This window comes from Oncorhynchus gorbuscha, linkage group LG18 (assembly GCF_021184085.1).
Source record: "Oncorhynchus gorbuscha isolate QuinsamMale2020 ecotype Even-year linkage group LG18, OgorEven_v1.0, whole genome shotgun sequence".
Classification (NCBI taxonomy): Eukaryota; Metazoa; Chordata; class Actinopteri; order Salmoniformes; family Salmonidae; genus Oncorhynchus; species Oncorhynchus gorbuscha.
This window is the reverse complement of record NC_060190.1, coordinates 9,003,106-9,022,136: the sequence shown is the minus strand read 5'-3', so window position 1 is coordinate 9,022,136 and position 19,031 is coordinate 9,003,106. Positions and strand designations below refer to the sequence as shown.

The window sequence follows — 19,031 nt, the reverse complement described above, 5'->3', positions numbered from 1 at the left end:
GGGACGCAGCCTTTGGAGTTTTAAATCAGGTATACAGTACATGACTTTCAAAAATGATAACATCACATTAAACGTCTTTCCTGTAGTTTTCTCTTCCGTCTTGCCAACGTAGTGGTGCACACACTAAACGATGTGGCACAGACGGAGGTCGCACACTAAACGATGTGGCACAGACGGAGGTCACACACTAAACGATGTGGCACAGACGGAGGTCGCACACTAAACGATGTGGCACAGACGGAGGTCGCACACTAAACGATGTGGCACAGACGGAGGTCGCACACTAAACGATGTGGCACAGACGGAGGTCACACACTAAACGATGTGGCACAGACGGAGTGCACACACTAAACGATGTGGCACAGACGGAGGTCACACACTAAACGATGTGGCACAGACGGAGTTCACACACTAAACGATGTGGCACAGACGGAGGTCGCACACTAAACGATGTGGCACAGTCGGAGGTCACACACTAAACGATGTGGCACAGACGGAGGTCCACACTAAACGATGTGGCACAGACGGAGGTCACCCACTAAACGATGTGGCACAGACGGAAGTCACACACTAAACGATGTGGCACAGACGGAGGTCGCACACTAAACGATGTGGCACAGATGGAGGTCACACACTAAACGATGTGGCACAGACGGAGGTCACACACTAAACGATGTGGCACAGACGGAGGTCACACACTAAACGATGTGGCACAGATGGAGGTCACACACTAAACGATGTGGCACAGACGGAGGTCGCACACTAAACGATGTGGCACAGACGGAGGTCGCACACTAAACGATGTGGCACAGACGGAGGTCACACACTAAACGATGTGGCACAGACGGAGGTCACACACTAAACCATGTGGCACAGACGGAGGTCGCACACTAAACGATGTGGCACAGACGGAGGTCACACACTAAACCATGTGGCACAGACCGAGGTCGCACACTAAACGATGTGGCACAGACCGAGGTCGCACACTAAACCATGTGGCACAGACCGAGGTCACACACTAAACGATGTGGCACAGACGGAGGTCCACACTAAACGATGTGGCACAGACGGAGGTCACACACTAGAAGATTCCTCACTTGGTCTTGATGATTCTCGATGCCACGCTGTCTCGCCGAAACAACGATGCGGCGATGTGATTAGATTTAACGTAACTGCGACGAGCTGTGGCTCAAAGCAGCCTCATAAACGGTTTCGGTCAGACGTTCACGCTTGCCATACAGAGTTGAAATATCTAGCCAATACATTTGGAATTGAATAACACTGGTGTGAACTTCAGAGCTGTAACGATTTGATACGTTGGCTTTGGTTAAAGGCAAGTACAAACGCATACTAGTAGTAGTCATCACTCCTGCTGGAGAGTCCACACATTCTGGGTGATGTGATGCATCATCATCTCACTGGCTTCTTCTCTGGCAAGCTCTCATTGGCTACTGCTGGTCACCGTTCTCAAAACTTGTCATTACATATCTCACACTACAAGAGCCTTGCAGACTTTGAGTCAATAAAATAAAACCTGTTTGAAAATATCGAGAGGTCTGGGACCGCTCAAAGACAAGGTCGGTAGCCCTCATATTGCGTCTCTGATCCGCTAACTTTAAACCAGCATCGGTGACAGCCGTGCACCTCGAGCAGGCAACGACATGAGGATTTTGTCTCCGTGCTCTAAAACTTTGGGGCCAAAATCATGTAGTGTACACCCAGGTTTAGCCGCCCCGCATGCCAGCGCAGAAACCCGACAAGCCGGAAGGTTCCATGTGCGTATCCATTTCCCCACGCTGTCCTGCCCCTGACATACTTAGAAGGATAGGATCTCGTTAATCCAAAGGTGAGATGAATGGCAGCACTGTGTCTGAGTGTTGGGGGACCAGAGGGGGGTAGGCAGAAGGGAAACTTGATGCAGTCAGCTAGGCACAAAGACTGGCTCAGCCCTCAGTCCTGCTCTCCCTCTCACAAACGGGCAAATTAAATGGATAAATACATACAGTGCATATCCTGCTTTTTTTAACCTTTATTTAACCAGGCAAGTCAGTTAAGAACTCATTCTTATTTTCAATGACGGCCTGGGAACTGTGGGTTAACTGCCTGTTCAGGGGCAGAATGACAGATTTGTACCTTGTTAGCTCGGGGGTTTGAACTCGTAACCTTCCGGTTACTAGTCCAACACTCTAACCACTAGGCTACGCTGCCGCTTGGGCTCCGTATGCAATCTTATATCATCATGAAGTATTTGAGACCGGGATCTTAATCTTCTATGATCTTAAACCTTGTATAAAAATGGAAGAATCTAGTATTTGAAATTGTGATCTTCATCTTGACACTTGTAGTGGTCGTGTTGTATTAGGGTTCCACCCACTGATATGGATGTATTTGCATATAAATGGCACGGTATGCGTGCTAGGTCAAAGTTCGTAGAGGTAGAGCATGTCAATATGGAGGGTGTAGATCTGGATACTACTAGATTGAAGCCTTGACTAAAGTGCACTTCAGTCTTCTGTGCCTGTCACTTCTGTCTTGGCAAGGAAAAGGTGAAGGACCCAGGTGGATGTGTGCTTGTCAATAGCGCCTGAAAGCATGGCTAGGGACAAAGGGGGAACTGCTGTGAGTTATCAAAATGCTCACTGAAATAACCTTGGCGAAAATGCATTACGCGACATTGGAATTGAACTAAACACAAAAACAACATGTTATGTTGGACTCAATCATCAGACAAATCCAATTTGGTTCAGGGCCAGGTTGTCTGGGCTTTTAGACATACTGTAGTAAAAGAATGTGATTGAGGGATTGGGGATTTTTTTTTTGTAACCAATTTTTATTGTTGCGGACTAATTACTTCTTTACATGACTGAACAAAAGAAATGGCAGAGCGATTTTGGGCAAATCCAATGACAAATTATGAATTATTATGACTTTCTCCCAAGGAATATTAGTGAAACAGAAAGTGCTCTGCGAAAACATGTATCTCTGTAAATCCCCTCTGACATCCACTTCATTCATACCCAGAGTATTCTAAAGTTTTTAGTTAAAGGAAAGGTCATCCCTAGGACGCAGATGAGGAACCAACACAACACACACAGACACCCAGGGCCCCAGGTATGTGAGTCATGTAAAGTAGAGCTTCAGAAGAGTCACGGGAGCTTTTCCAGGTGGGATGGACTGGTTAAAGTCCCCTCTTCAATAACAACACAAATAGACAGTCGTTCTTACATAAAGCCTTATTTTTAAAAATGAAACAAACTATATGAAAGGCATGTCGTATATCCTGATTCATGTATCATAGTATTGACATTGCTAATGACCTAATGACAATTGCGATCACGTGTGTGACAAGGAAATCTGGTTGCCATCAGCTGTCTGCCTTGTTAAACAACTGTGATTTGAAAGGCCTCAAGCTGAAAAAGATGATCAAGCTTATGTACAGTATAGGGCAGACATAGCATCTATAATAAATCCCCAACATTTAGTTCCATTGGATTTCTAAAAGCTTATAACAACAGTGAATAAGCCATTCAACTGCATATTAAGGCTGTCTATTGCCCCTTCACACCAATTGCTACAGATGACTCTGCAAGCATGAAGGCAATCGCAGTGTAATGCAGTAATGATGTGGCCACCCCATCCCTTAGTCACCTGAGTTTGATTTATTAGGAGCCCAATTAGCTGACGCCAATGGAGACAGCTAGTCTTACTGGGGTGTAGCACATAAAGAAGATTAGATTACTGACAAAATACTTTACAATTTACATACGTTTAAAAACATTAACGTCTAGTGTGTGTGTGTGTGTGTGTGTGTGTGTGTGTGTGTGTGTGTGTGTGTGTGTGTGTGTGTGTGTGTGTGTGTGTGTGTGTGTGTGTGTGTGTGTGTGTGTGTGTGTGTGTGTGTGTGTGTGTGTGTGTGTGTGTGTGTGTGTGTGTATGATTTACACATAAACAAAGGGGGGTCAAAATCAAAAGTAACAGCCAGTCAGTTTCTGGTGTGGCCACCAGTTGCATTAAGTACTGCAGTGCATCTCCTCCTCATGGACTGCACCAGATTTGCGAGTTATTGATGTGAGATGTTATCCGACTCTTCCACCAAGGCACCTGCAAGTTCCTGGACATTTCTGGGGGGAATGGCCCTAGCCCTCACCCTCCAATCCAACAGGTCCCAGACGTGTTCAATGGGATTGAGATCCGGGCTCTTCGCTGGCCATGGCAGAAAACTGACATTCCTGTCTTGCAGGAAATCACGCACAGAACGAGCAATATGGCTGGTGGCATTGTCATGATGGAGGGTCATGTCAGGATGAGCCTGCAGGAAGGGTACCACATGAGGGAGGAGGGTGTCTTCCCTGTAACGCACAGCGTTGAGATTGCCTGCAATGACAACAAGCTCAGTCCGATGATACTATGACACACCGCCCCAGACCATGACAGACCCTCCACCTCCAAATAAATCCCGCTCCAGAGTACAGGCATCGGTGTAACGCTCATTCCTTCGACGATAAACGCGAATCGCGACTCTTCAGCGAAGAGCACTTTTGCCAGTCCTATCTGGTCCAGCGATGGTGGGTTTGTGCCCAAAAGCGACGTTGTTGCCGGTGATGTCTGGTGAGGACCTGCCTTACAACAGGCCTACAAGCTCTCAGTCCAGCCTCTCTCAGTCTATTGCGGACAGTCTGAGCACTGATGGAGGGATTGTGAGTTCCTATGGTGTAACGTGGGCAGTTGTTGTTGGCATCCTGTACCTGTCCCGCAGGTGTGATGTTCGGATGTACCGATCCTGGGAAGGTGTTGTTACACATGGTCTGCCACTGCAAGGACAATCAGCTGTCCGTCCTGTCACCCTGTAGCGCTGTCTTAGGCGTCTCACAGTACGGACATTGCAATTTATTGCCCTGGCCACATCTGCAGTCCTCATGTCTCCTTGCAGCATGCCTAAGGCACGTTCACGCAGATGAGCAGGGAACCTGGGCATCTTTCTTTTGGTGTTTGTCTGAGTCAGTAGAAAGGCCTCTTTAGTGTCCTAAGTTTTCATAACTGTGACCTTAATTGCCTACCGTCTGTAAGCTGTTAGTATCTTAATTACCGTTCCACGGGTGCACGTTCATTAATTGTTTATGGTTCATTGATCAAGCATGGGAAACAGTGTTTAAACCCTTTACAATGAAGATCTGTGAAGTTATTTGGATTTTTACTAATTATCTTTGAAAGGCAGGGTCCTGAAAAAGGAATGTCTCTTTTTTTTGCTGAGTTTACATGAACAACTAGGAGACGTGCAATGGACACACTCTCTTCAGGGGATCATAAAAAAAGACACCCCTTCCAGAGATGATGACCCCAGACACGATGACATCACAGAGCAATAATACAGTGATGCTTTGTGGGTAGTAAGAATATTGTTCTCATTTCTTACATTGCAGTGGGTAGGGGAATAATGGTCTAATAATGTATATATACTGTACTGTATCAGAAACACAATACACATAGGCCTACTGGTCGTCTGCGTGGTTCAATGGCACAATGATGAGGCATGCTTGGAAGAACTTGATCAGCAGCCTGTCAATGCAAGAGAGTGACAAGGAACTGTGACCTCACAATTGATCTGCAGATACCCCCAACACACAAACACAAACTAGCTAAATCTTCCCCTATGACATCCAGAATGTTGATTCTCAAAACACGCTCAGAACCCTGCACTCATCCACACACACTTCCTTCCTCCAGCCAGGCTCAGAGAGACCGTGATAACAGCACTGTCACACGCCGGGAAATCAAATGCAGCTGGTCGCCTGGTCAACAAACGGAGGCCATCTGACGGAGACCAGATGGACAGAGACACCGAGGCGCGGTGAAGATTGACACTTTTTTGTATCTGGTCTGGAAGCCCGTACGAAGTGAAGTAGGCCTATAGAAGCAGATCTCATGTACAGTAAAGTACTTGCTTAATATCAACACTGTAAGGGCCTTGCAGAATAACCCATACACAGCTATATGAAGAACTGGCATAGAAGTGGAACACAGAACTCATATAAGGTGTGCCCATATGAATGTATATCATGCTCATTCTCATCACTGTAGCCTACTCAGCATTGTAGTCTGTTACAAAAGAAGTTTGTTCAGTGATCATGTACTGATGTCGTATCTTAATTTGATCATCCTGTCGTTGCAGGAATTTTCTTACACAGCAGGAAATGCAAACTTGTGGTGTATTTAAGGTATAAAAAGGTTTCTAAAATGTGTGTAATGTCCTTTGGGTGGTGGACCATTATTGATACACATGGCAAAACTGGAAACGTTGCAGTTCTTGGCACACTCAAGCCGGTGCGCCTGGCACCTACTACCATACCCCATTCAAAGACACTTAAATATGTTGTCTTGCCCATTCACCCTCTGAATGGCACACGTACACAATCCATGTCTCAATTGTCTCAAGGCTTAAAAATCTCTTAATCTACACTGATTTAAATAGTAGATTTAACAAGTGACATCAATAAGGGATCATAGCTTTCACCTGGATTCACCTGGTCAGTCTATTTCATGGAAAGGGCAGGTGTTCCTAATGTTTTGTACAGTCAGTGTAAATATCCACATAATAACTGACATTTCCTGTTGTGTAGGATTCTTGTCCTGCTGTGAGAAATTGAGTCAAATTTAGACACTGCATCTGTACCGCTCATTGTGTCCAATGTTTACTTCACAAACGCTCTTGAATAATTTGCACAATTCAACAGTGGGAGTCAGTGTGAGGGGTAAATGAAATTCAGAATTAGCTGTCTTCTGAGTAGTCTTGGTAGGCTATACACCACATCAACTTAATTGACCAGGGGTTGGAGATGGGTAGGATCTAGCACAAGTAAAACAGCAGCATATGATTGTCTGCTATAAGTGTTCAGTTTATCTGTCATTTTTTGATGAGATATGGTAAAAATGCAAAAATAAAAGAGAATGACTGCATTTTCGAAAGTCCAAAACCTATTGAAATTATAATGTCAGATCATCATCAGATATCATGGCCCCATTCTTATTCAAATTAGATGAATTTCCAAGAAATGTGTCCAGACATGTATCGTGGTAGAAGTCTACAGGAGCATCTTTCGAGGTGGGCGCAACAGGTGGGAGTCGGTGTGAGCTCCTGACCGATGGCGGAATTAAACAACTGCGCAAGAAGACTTCATACCATGCAGATAGATGTATGAAATGTTTCACTTACACAAACGCATGGTAGATGAACGCCCAGGCTCGTGGTCTCTCCAGCACGTTGTACAGTAAATTCTGCAGCCTTCGGTAACGGACATTTCTCCGGCCGCTCTGAGCGCTGTATATGAGCGGCTTCCCCAGCAGGCTGAGCCGGGCTCCCTTGTTTCCTCTCAGGCTTTCCGAACCCCCGGCACCTGTAGCACTGGAGGACGACAGCAAACCGTCCCCGGCACTGGCGTTGTTCATCATCCTTCGGCCGGACTCCACATCCTTCAAGTCATAGCCCTCGGCGCGGTGGCCCGGAGAAGTTTTCATCCAGAGCCCCGTGCCGCCTTCATCTCCGCTGTGGTTGCGGGGCATGGCATCACCAGGGCGGGCATGAAGTGCTGATGTGCAAAGGTCCTCTGGGGCTTGCGTGGCTGTCTTGGAAGTGTAGTTGTGGAGCTCTCTGAATGAACATCAAATTAAATATTCCAGGTCCTTGGAGTTAGATATGAAACCATAACCAAGGCACGCTGTTTAACCCGTCTGTGTTTTTGACCGCCCTCTTTCGCCCTGTCAACCATCAGCACTCCGCATGCAGTGTCGGGTTTTCCACAGCTGTGTGTCGCCTGCGCGTAAACGAAATGCACTAAGCCCGCAATTCTGCAGTGGGAGCGTCTTGAGGTCCAGTTCCAACAACTGTTCACCACTATCCCAGGTAGTTTAAAGGGGAGTTGTAGTCAGCACGAAGTGGGTGAACACACTCGGCTCGTAAGGTTTGCATAAACACACAGGAAGTGAATTGCTCCGGTGAAAGGCGACTTTCTCACCAGTGGGATGAGCTCAGCCTGTTGCTTCCAATATAAATGTCTGTGGCGGAGGCGCACGGTGATGGCTGGGGCCAGCCGATACGGCGCATTAAATGTTAAAAGAGAACGCACCACACGAATTGTTTTCAATTTAAGCATATGTCAACGTATTGATGACAATTCCGTATTTTCAGATATTTTCGAGTCAGCCTATCCTCGTTCCCCGTGCTTGGAAACTGTTAGTATAAGCTCAGCTAGCTTCGGAGTCCTTAGTGATTGAGAGGTGTTTCATTGTCAATTGAGCGCTTGAAACACAAGTCGCACTGAAAACCACGATTTTATTCAGTTGGCATTCAATTTCCCTTTAGGCAAAAACGATGGCAATAACTAAAGTGAAAAATTACGAGACGCATTTGAATGATCTATTAAGTATTAAGTATGCCTAGTCTATAGCTTAATGAAATTTCCATTCAGAAGTGAAAATATATTCCATTCGATGGAAAAAATAAACCGCAAACGGTATGACATCTGTATAAAATATCCAGACTACAGTAGCCTACACAGATGAAAAAGTCGTTCTGAATTCCACCCGCCGGCGCGCCATCCAAAACGACATTAGACTGTAGCACAAATCATCCGTATGATCGTCTGGGATTTATTAATAATTATGTGAAGAATTCCCACTTACTAATATCCCCTCTTCTCCCCTTCTCTTAGTTCTCTGTCTGCAGCTACTAACACCACGACCACGTGACATGGCCCGAAATAAAATACCGAGACGCGGTGCAGTATAATAACCCACACATTGGTTGGGTTGTTATATCTTATACATCACCCAGTTAGTAAAAAGATAGAAGTGGTTGATCTTCAAACATGAAATAGTTAACAAATGAATGGGGGATGGAGAACTTGGTTAGTTCATTTTGTTCGACCAAAAACAGACAGATCCATTGTTCATTCTTTCTGAATGGCCGATGCTGCAAGATGTTGTTTTGCTGTAAAACTGTTGCCTGTAGAGGAAGTTGTGGCATGTGGCTTATTATTTTCTCATTCAGTGAACACACATTTCCTCTAGTCTACACCGCAAGCGCGAACAAAAAAAAACATGCTTGTCTGTCGCTTGCTCTCTGATCTGTTTGTGCTCTTGCCAACACTCAATTGCTCATTGACAGGCCTAACACAGTGAAGTTAGCATGATAGCACATTAAGACTGGGTGGCAAGTAGCCTTCCAGTTGTGCCAGTAACAGAAAGGTTGCTGGTTTGAAGCCCTGAGCCGACGAGGCAAGGCGCGTGCAATTACGCTAATCGCTCTTTTAATTCTCTCTGGATAACAGCGTCTGTAAAAATGTAGGTTGCTATAGAGCTTATTCAATATGTTTCGTCATCATGTAGGCTGTTTTTGGACATACTGTATATAAGTGCTGGCCATGCAGGGACAACACTCGTTTTGATGGCAGAAAGATCATTACATGACATAAAGGAGAGAGGGGACAATGGAGGATATTCTCTGGATGGCACCAGGCTCTGTCGTAGCATGAGAGCCTGTACGCGATAGCACCCGGTCGAAGAGTGTGTGTGTGTCTGTGTGACCCAACTACATAGCTCTGGCCCTTAGACAGGTCTGCACACACGGGATCTCTCTACTAGAGGTTAGTGCCTCTGTCCTTCCAATCCACCCTTTCCAGAATTGCATACAGTATATCAGGTGCGGACCGGGACAAGAACTCAGCCCTGACATTTCTAACACACTGGCCCATTGATTCCCTTGAGGCTCCCATTATTAGCCAGATAATGATCATTTTGTGCAAAATGCCCAAGTTAGACAGGCCCACTGGGCTACAAATTGACCAGCCCATCTGGCATTTGCCCGAAATGCCAGAAGGCCAATCCGTCCCTGCAGCTTATGAAGGGCAAACAGAGATAAACTCCGTCAGTATACTGATGATCCTCTGACATAAGTACACCATCTGCTGGTGAATAATGGTTAGTTACTCAGTAGGTAATTATATCGCACCGTCTTGGAAACCATCTTTGTCCCCCACGAAGAATTCGGGGAGGGGACTGTGGATCTGTCTCCGTCCATTCGTTTAAACGTTTGTACGTTAGTCACATGCGGTATCTCAGACAGCACTGGGACGATTTTGACGAAACTTGGGTGAATGATGCGTCTTGCCATAAAGATCCGGCCTTGTTTTGACGGCCTTGTTTTGAGGTGACGTTAATTTACTGTAACTGTTTTCTGGTTGTTTGTTTGACTATATTCTTGAAAAACACAATTCAGACACTATGCATCAGTTATGACACAGTAGGATGGTGTTTCAATTATGCACAGGAAGTGGATTGTGTCATTTGAACTAAACTAAACAATAGAATCAATGCATTTTTTCTTGGGAAATTATTTCAACTGAAACTCAGTAAATCTACAGTTATCGTTGCAACTGGGATATGGGGTGCACCAGTTTCCTGTGCCAAGCCCAATTTCCTGTACCTTCCGAGGGCCTCTTACTCCTAAGAATGTGTCAGTAGATGGTTCTTAAAGCTGTATATATCCCAGTACTGTACATGCAGTGAAAACTCAACATATCTCAACAATTGAAAACCTCTCAGAGTGCACACAGATCTAACATCAGATAACCCAAACCTGAATCTTAACATTCTCCATTTAGGAGGATTCTAAATATCAGACCCTGCATGAGTGGTGAGAGGGACTCACTCCTCTGAACACGTAATCCAATGGGTGGATGCTAGATGCAGAATGTAGGGGAAACTATTTCCCCCTCAATGCACAGAACAAAAGAGGAGGTCAACATCTAGAGAACAAACAATATGAAAATAATGAACGTGATTACTTTTCCGTTTTTCTCTGTGCATTCTATTACTGATGAACCATAAAGATCATCATCATTTGGCCCTTAATGGAAGAGGTCACTTCCTGGAAGCTGGAAGACAAGTATCTTGGCTTTATTATATTGTACGATCTCTGGTCCTCACACACACACATGCACGCACGCACACACGCACGCACGAACACACACACACACACAGGTCGTGAGCTCTGATCCAGTGACAAGGGGCAGGGGCTAGATTGCCTGCAGATGTTGTTTCGGGGGGCCCTCTGCTTTCTTAACGAGAGGATGTGGAACATAAATCTCCGGGGACTTTGTTGCCATGTGTCCTATAAGAGGTCAAACGAGAGGGCATTTTGGTACAACTTCCCCTTTCAGTGAGGGAAACCAACGTAGTCAGGGATGAAGGAATTATGTGAAGGAACTGTTTTACAGAGTCAAAGCTGTCCTGCAGAGTTTTCTTTGCAAAGTAGAAAATCTTCGTAGACTTGTTTGCGCAATTATTTTCCTTACTCTACTTCTCCCAAAAAATACTTTTGTTACACTTTTTAGGTAAAGAGATGTGGTCAGAGAAAGTAAATGTACTTCTCATATTCTGAGGCAACTCTCACACACCAAAGACAACAGTTGGAAAGGGGGACACCCTTCCTTGTAATGTTACAAATGATTCAGGACCGACTGATTCGGTGGGGACTGGCAGAACTAGAGCGCGCCTTGTGCCTTTTTTTATTCCTTAAAACATTGACTTAGTGGTGTTGCCATGATAGTACAAAAATAAAACGTAATTTATCGGTGTAGGTACTCGGTATAGAGAAGGGGGAAGACACACTATCCCCCTTAGGAAAGGAGTAGTGTAGCAACCCTAAGCCAACACCTAGTGAGCTCATTAAGAGGGTCATATCTCTTGCTGTAATGGTTAAGGCGTGGGCTTGATAGTCGCTAGACCTGGGTTTGAGTCCCGGTCAGGGCTACCCCCTGAATTTGCTACAACATAGCACCACGGTTGCTTTCCTTGACACTGGCCCTAATTGACCCATTTTTTTCTCCAGCTTGAACAAAGTGAGGTGTACAGTCACTGATCTACAAAACATATTCCCTGCCACGTAATAAGCTTTGTGCAATTAAGATTCGTAGAGCTATGCCTCCCCTGGCTTTGCGACCCCCCCCCCCCTCCCATTTCCTAGGATTTTCTACCTTCAGCAACGCTAGTGGATAAAATTAAATATTTAAACTTGGCCTAATGATGACATCTGTGAGACGACACAGAGTCACTCAAAATATGAATGGGAGGTGAGTCACAAATGAGGCATAATTTGACTGACATTATTTGGACATGGTAATTTGCAATTCTAGCTTTTGCGAATTCCTTACGTGTTTGTCTTTGTAATGCTTAATTTGTCACAATTTTGAGTCTCCAATACGTTTCTACTTTCATGTGTACGATTCAAATGTTGGCCTGTTTTTTAAAGCTACACTGATACTATGCTTGTTCTTTTTTCTCCCTCCCTCCCCCTCCCTCCCTCCCTCCCCTCCCTCCCTCCCTCCCTCCCTCCCTCCCTCCCTCCCTCCCTCCCTCTCTCTCTCTCTCTCTCTCTCTCTCTCTCTCTCTCTCTCTCTCTCTCTCTCTCTCTCTCTCTCTCTCTCTCTCTCTCTCTCCTCCCCCCCCTCTCTCTCCCTGGGAGTTCTGTGAAGCTGCTTTGCTAAGATGCCTATCTGAGGAGAATGACAGAGGGCATGGCGGGGTTGAGTCTGTGGGACCAGAGAAAATATTGGTTTTCCCACAAGCAAGCAAGCAAGAAGACGCATAGCAGCAGATACAACTTATTTTAGAGAGCATTTTCATTTTGACATAATGTACCAAAGTAATTGTGGGTTAAGAGCAATCTCGACTGGTAAAATCCACTTTTATGTAATCTCGGTTGGAAAATCCACTTTGAATATGTAGTGGAAGCATGTTCCCGCGGTCGCTGAGACTGCATACCGTACCGGCGGAAAGTTTTTCAGACCCCTTGACTTTTCCCACATTTTGTTACGTTACATCCTTATTCTAAAATGGATTTAATACAAAACATCTGTAGCAATCCTCACACAAATTTAGCAAATTTATAACAAATAAAAAACGGAAAATCCTTGCTTACATAAGTATTCAGAAATTTGCTATGAGACTCGAAATTGACCTCAGGTGCATCCTGTTTCCAGTGATCATCCTTGAGATGTTTCTACAACTTGATTGGAGTCCACCTGTGGTAAATCCAATAGATTCGACATGATTTGGAAAGGCACACACCTGTCTATTTAAGGTCCCAGAGTTGACAGTGTATGTCAGAGCAAAAACCAAGCCATGAGGTCAAAGGAATTGTCCGTAGAGCTCAGAGACAGGTTTGTGGAGAGGCACAGATCTGGGGAAGGATACCAGCAAATTTCTGCAGCATTGAAGGTCCCCAAGAACACAGTGGCCTCCATCATTCTTAAATTGAAGAAGTTTAGAATCACCAAGACTCTTCCAAGAGCTGGCCGCCCAGCCAAACTGAGCAATTGGGGGAGAAGGGTCAGGGAGGTGACCAAGAATCCGATGGTCACTCTGACAGAGCTCTAGTGTTCCTCTGTGGAGATTAGAGAACCTTCCAGAAGGACAACCATCTCTGCAGCACTCCACCAATCAGGCCCTTATGGTAGGGTGGCCAGTTGGATGACACTCCTCAGTAAAAGGCACATGACAACCCACTTGGAGTTTGCCAAAAGGCAAATAAAGACTCTCAGACCATGAGAAACAAGATTCTCTGGTCTGATGAAACCAAGATAAAACTCTTTGGCCTCAATGTCAAGTAGCACGTCTGGAGGAAACCTGGCACCATCCCTACTGTCATGTTTTGTCTTATATTGTCTTGTCATTTTGCTTTTCCTTCTGTTCGTTTTCCCCCTGCTGGTCTTTTTAGGTTCGTTCCCTTTTTTCTCTCTCCCTCCCTCTCTCTCTTCTCTCTATCGTTCCGTTCCTGCTCCCAGCTGTTCCTATTCCCCTAATCAATCATTTAGTCTTCCACACCTGTTCCCTATCTTTTCCCCTGATTAGAGTCCCTATTTCTCCCCTTGTTTTCCGTTTCTGTCCTGTCGGATCCTTGTATATTGTTCACCGTGCTGTGTCTTTGTATCGCCCTGTCGTGTCGTGTTTCCCTCAGATGCTGCGTGGTGAGCAGGTGTCTGAGTCTGCTACGGTCAAGTGCCTTCCCGAGGCAACCTACAGTTTATGATCGAGTCTCCAGTCTGTTCTCGTCATTACGAGTGGAATTGTTTTTTATGCTTTATTTACCGCTCCGATTTGTCTAGGAGTATTGCATATTTCTTTTACTGGATTAAAGACTCTGTTTTCGCCAAGTCGCTTTTGGGTCCTCATTCACCTGCATAACAGAAGGATCCGACCAAAGAATGGACCCAGCGACTACAGACGCTCGTAACACTGCCGTCGAGATCCAAGGAGCCATGCTCGGCAGACACGAGCAGGAATTGTCTGCTGCTCGTCATGCCGTGGAGAACCTGGCCGCTCAGGTTTCCGACCTCTCTGGACAGTTCCAGAGTCTTCGTCTCGTGCCACCTGTTACTTCCTGGTCTGCCGAGCCTCCGGAACCTAGGGTTAATAACCCACCTTGTTACTCCGGGCAGCCCACGGAGTGCCGCTCCTTTCTCACCCAGTGTGATATTGTGTTCTCTCTCCAACCCAACACATACTCTAGAGAGAGCTCGGGTTGCTTACGTTATATCACTCCTTACTGGCCGGGCTCGAGAGTGGGGCACAGCTATCTGGGAGGCAAGGGCTGATTGTTCTAACAATTACCAGAACTTTAAAGAGGAGATGATTCGGGTTTTTGACCGTTCAGTTTTTGGTAGGGAGGCTTCTAGGGCCCTGGCTTCCCTATGCCAAGGTGATCGATCCATAACGGATTACTCTATAGAGTTTCGCACTCTTGCTGCCTCTAGTGACTGGAACGAGCCGGCGCTGCTCGCTCGTTTTCTGGAGGGACTCCACGCAGTGGTTAAAGATGAGATTCTCTCCCGGGAGGTTCCTTTCAGTGTGGACTCTTTGATTGCTCTCGCCATCCGCATAGAACGACGGGTAGATCTTCGTCACCAAGCTCGTGGAAGAGAGCTCGCGTCAACGGTGTTTCCCTGCTCCGCATCGCAACCATCTCCCTCCTCTGGCTCAGAGACTGAGCCCATGCAGCTGGGAGGTATTCGCATCTCGACTAAGGAGAGGGAACGGAGGATCACCAACCGCCTGTGCCTCTATTGCGGACTTGCTGGACATTTTGTCAATTCATGTCCAGTAAAAGCCAGAGCTCATCAGTAAGCGGAGGGCTACTGGTGAGCGCTACTACTCAGGTCTCTCCATCTAGATCCTGTACTACTATGTCGGTCCATCTACGCTGGACCGGTTCGGGTGCTACATGCAGTGCCTTGATAGACTCTGGGCTGAGGGTTGTGTCATGGACGAAGCATGGGCTCGGAAACATGACATTCCTTTCAGACAGTTAGACAAGCCTACGCCCATGTTCACCTTAGATGGTAGTCATCTTCCCAGTATCAGATTTGAGACACTACCTTTAACCCTCACAGTATCTGGTAACCACAGTGAGACTATTTCTTTTTTGATTTTTCGTTCACCTTTTACACCTGTTGTTTTGGGTCATCCCTGGCTAGTATGTCATAATCCTTCTATTAATTGGTCTGGTAATTTTATCCTATCCTGGAACGTTTCTTGTCATGTGAAGTGTTTAATGTCTGCCATCCCTCCCATTTCTTCTGTCCCCACTTCTCAGGAGGAACCTGGCGATTTGACAGGAGTGCCGGAGGAATATCATGATCTGCGCACGGTCTTCAGTCGGTCCCGAGCCAACTCCCTTCCTCCTCACCGGTCGTATGATTGTAGTATTGATCTCCTTCCGGGGACCACTCCTCCTCGGGGTAGACTATACTCTCTGTCGGCTCCCGAACGTAAGGCTCTCGAGGATTATTTGTCTGTGTCTCTTGACGCCGGTACCATAGTGCCTTCTTCCTCTCCGGCCGGGGCGGGGTTTTTTTTTGTTAAGAAAAAGGACGGTACTCTGCGCCCCTGCGTGGATTATCGAGGGCTGAATGACATAACGGTTAAGAATCGTTATCCGCTTCCCCTTATGTCATCAGCCTTCGAGATTCTGCAGGGAGCCAGGTGCTTTACTAAGTTGGACCTTCGTAACGCTTACCATCTCGTGCGCATCAGAGAGGGGGACGAGTGGAAAACGGCGTTTAACACTCCGTTAGGGCATTTTGAGTACCGGGTTCTGCCGTTTGGTCTCGCCAATGCGCCAGCTGTTTTTCAGGCATTAGTTAATGATGTTCTGAGAGACATGCTGAACATCTTTGTTTTTGTCTACCTTGACGATATCCTGATTTTTTCACCGTCACTCGAGATTCATGTTCAGCACGTTCGACGTGTTCTCCAGCGCCTTTTAGAGAATTGTCTCTACGTGAAGGCTGAGAAGTGCTCTTTTCATGTCTCCTCCGTTACTTTTCTCGGTTCCGTTATTTCCGCTGAAGGCATTCAGATGGATTCCGCTAAGGTCCAAGCTGTCAGTGAGTGGCCCGTTCCAAGGTCACGTGTCGAGTTGCAGCGCTTTCTAGGTTTCGCTAATTTCTATCTGCGTTTCATTCGTTATTTCGGTCAAGTTGCTGCCCCTCTCACAGCTCTTACTTCTGTCAAGACGTGTTTTAAGTGGTCCGGTTCCGCCCTGGGAGCTTTTGATCTTCTAAAAGAACGTTTTACGTCCGCTCCTATCCTCGTTACTCCTGACGTCACTAGACAATTCATTGTCGAGGTTGACGCTTCAGAGGTAGGCGTGGGAGCCATTCTATCCCAGCGCTTCCAGTCTGACGATAAGGTTCATCCTTGCGCTTATTTTTCTCATCGCCTGTCGCCATCTGAACGCAACTATGATGTGGGTAACCGCGAACTGCTCGCCATCCGCTTAGCCCTAGGCGAATGGCGACAGTGGTTGGAGGGGCGACCGTTCCTTTGTCGTTTGGACAGACCATAAGAACCTTGAGTACATCCGTTCTGCCAAACGACTTAATGCTCGTCAAGCTCGTTGGGCGTTGTTTTTCGCTCGTTTCGAGTTTGTGATTTCTTACCGTCCGGGTAGCAAGAACACCAAGCCTGATGCCTTATCCCGTCTTTTTAGTTCTTCTGTGGCTTCTACTGATCCCGAGGGGATTCTTCCTTATGGGCGTGTTGTCGGGTTGACAGTCTGGGGAATTGAAAGACAGGTTAAGCAAGCACTCACGCACACTGCGTCGCCGCGCGCTTGTCCTAGTAACCTTCTTTTCGTTCCTGTTTCTACTCGTCTGGCTGTTCTTCAGTGGGCTCACTCTGCCAAGTTAGCTGGTCATCCCGGCGTTCGAGGCACTCTTGCTTCTATTCGCCAGCGCTTTTGGTGGCCGACTCAGGAGCGTGACACGCGCCGTTTCGTGGCTGCTTGTTCGGACTGCGCGCAGACTAAGTCAGGTAACTCTCCTCCTGCCGGTCGTCTCAGACCGCTTCCCATTCCTTCTCGACCATGGTCTCACATCGCCCTAGACTTCATTACCGGTCTGCCTTTGTCTGCGGGGAAGACTGTGATTCTTACGGTTGTCGATAGGTTCTCTAAGGCGGCACATTTCATTCCCCTCGCTAAACTTCCTTCCGCTAAGGAGACGGCACAAATCATCATCGAGAATGTGTTCAGAATTCATGGCCTCCCGTTAGACGCCGTTTCAGACAGAGGCCCGCAATTCACGTCACAGTTTTGGAGGGAGTTCTGTCGTTTGATTGGTGCGTCCGTCAGTCTCTCTTCCGGGTTTCATCCCCAGTCTAACGGTCAAGCAGAGAGGGCCAATCAGACGATTGGTCGCATACTACGCAGCCTTTCTTTCAGAAACCCTGCGTCTTGGGCAGAACAGCTCCCTGGGCAGAATACGCTCACAACTCGCTTCCTTCGTCTGCTACCGGGTTATCTCCGTTTCAGAGTAGTCTGGGTTACCAGCCTCCTCTGTTCTCATCCCAGCTTGCCGAGTCCAGCGTTCCCTCCGCTCAAGCGTTTGTCCAACGTTGTGAGCGCACCTGGAGGAGGGTGAGGTCTGCACTTTGCCGTTACAGGGCACAGACTGTGAGAGCCGCCAATAAACGTAGGATTAAGAGTCCAAGGTATTGTTGCGGCCAGAGAGTGTGGCTTTCCACTCGCAACCTTCCTCTTACGACAGCTTCTCGTAAGTTGACTCCGCGGTTCATTGGTCCGTTCCGTGTCTCCCAGGTCGTCAATCCTGTCGCTGTGCGACTGCTTCTTCCGCGACATCTTCGTCGCGTCCATCCTGTCTTCCATGTCTCCTGTGTCAAGCCCTTTCTTCGCACCCCCGTTCGTCTTCCCTCCCCCTCCCGTCCTTGTCGAGAGCGCACCTATTTACAAGGTACGTAGGATCATGGACATGCGTTCTCGGGGACGGGGTCACCAATACTTAGTGGATTGGGAGGGTTACGGTCCTGAGGAGAGGAGTTGGGTTCCGTCTCGGGACGTGCTGGACCGTTCACTGATTGATGATTTCCTCCGTTGCCGCCAGGATTCCTCCTCGAGTGCGCCAGGAGGCGCTCGGTGAGTGGGGGGTACTGTCATGTTTTGTCTTATATTGTCTTGTCATTTTGCTTTTCCTTCTGTTCGTTTTCCCCTGCTGGTCTTTTTAGGTTCGTTCCCTTTTTCTCTCTCCCTCCCTCTCTCTCTTCTCTCTATCGTTCCGTTCCTGCTCCCAGCTGTTCCTATTCCCCTAATCAATCATTTAGTCTTCCACACCTGTTCCCTATCTTTTCCCCTGATTAGAGTCCCTATTTCTCCCCTTGTTTTCCGTTTCTGTCCTGTCGGATCCTTGTATATTGTTCACCGTGCTGTGTCTTTGTATCGCCCTGTCGTGTCGTGTTTCCCTCAGATGCTGCGTGGTGAGCAGGTGTCTGAGTCTGCTACGGTCAAGTGCCTTCCCGAGGCAACCTACAGTTTATGATCGAGTCTCCAGTCTGTTCTCGTCATTACGAGTGGAATTGTTTTTTATGCTTTATTTACCGCTCTGATTTGTCTAGGAGTATTGCATATTTCTTTTACTGGATTAAAGACTCTGTTTTCGCCAAGTCGCTTTTGGGTCCTCATT

At 46.9% G+C, this 19,031-nt stretch overlaps 1 protein-coding gene across 2 annotated transcripts in view; it reads right to left on the bottom strand.

The window, feature by feature from the left end:
- LOC124003044 (potassium voltage-gated channel subfamily KQT member 5-like) overlaps positions 1-8,689 on the bottom strand; it is a 178,225-nt gene extending 169,536 nt beyond the window's left edge. For both annotated transcript variants that reach the window (XM_046311029.1, XM_046311030.1), the window contains exon 1: positions 7,211-8,689. In XM_046311029.1, the coding sequence (XP_046166985.1) occupies positions 7,211-7,557 (347 nt within the window). In that variant the 5' untranslated portion in view covers positions 7,558-8,689. The remainder of the gene's footprint in view (positions 1-7,210) is intronic.
- Positions 8,690-19,031: the final 10,342 nt, after the last annotated feature.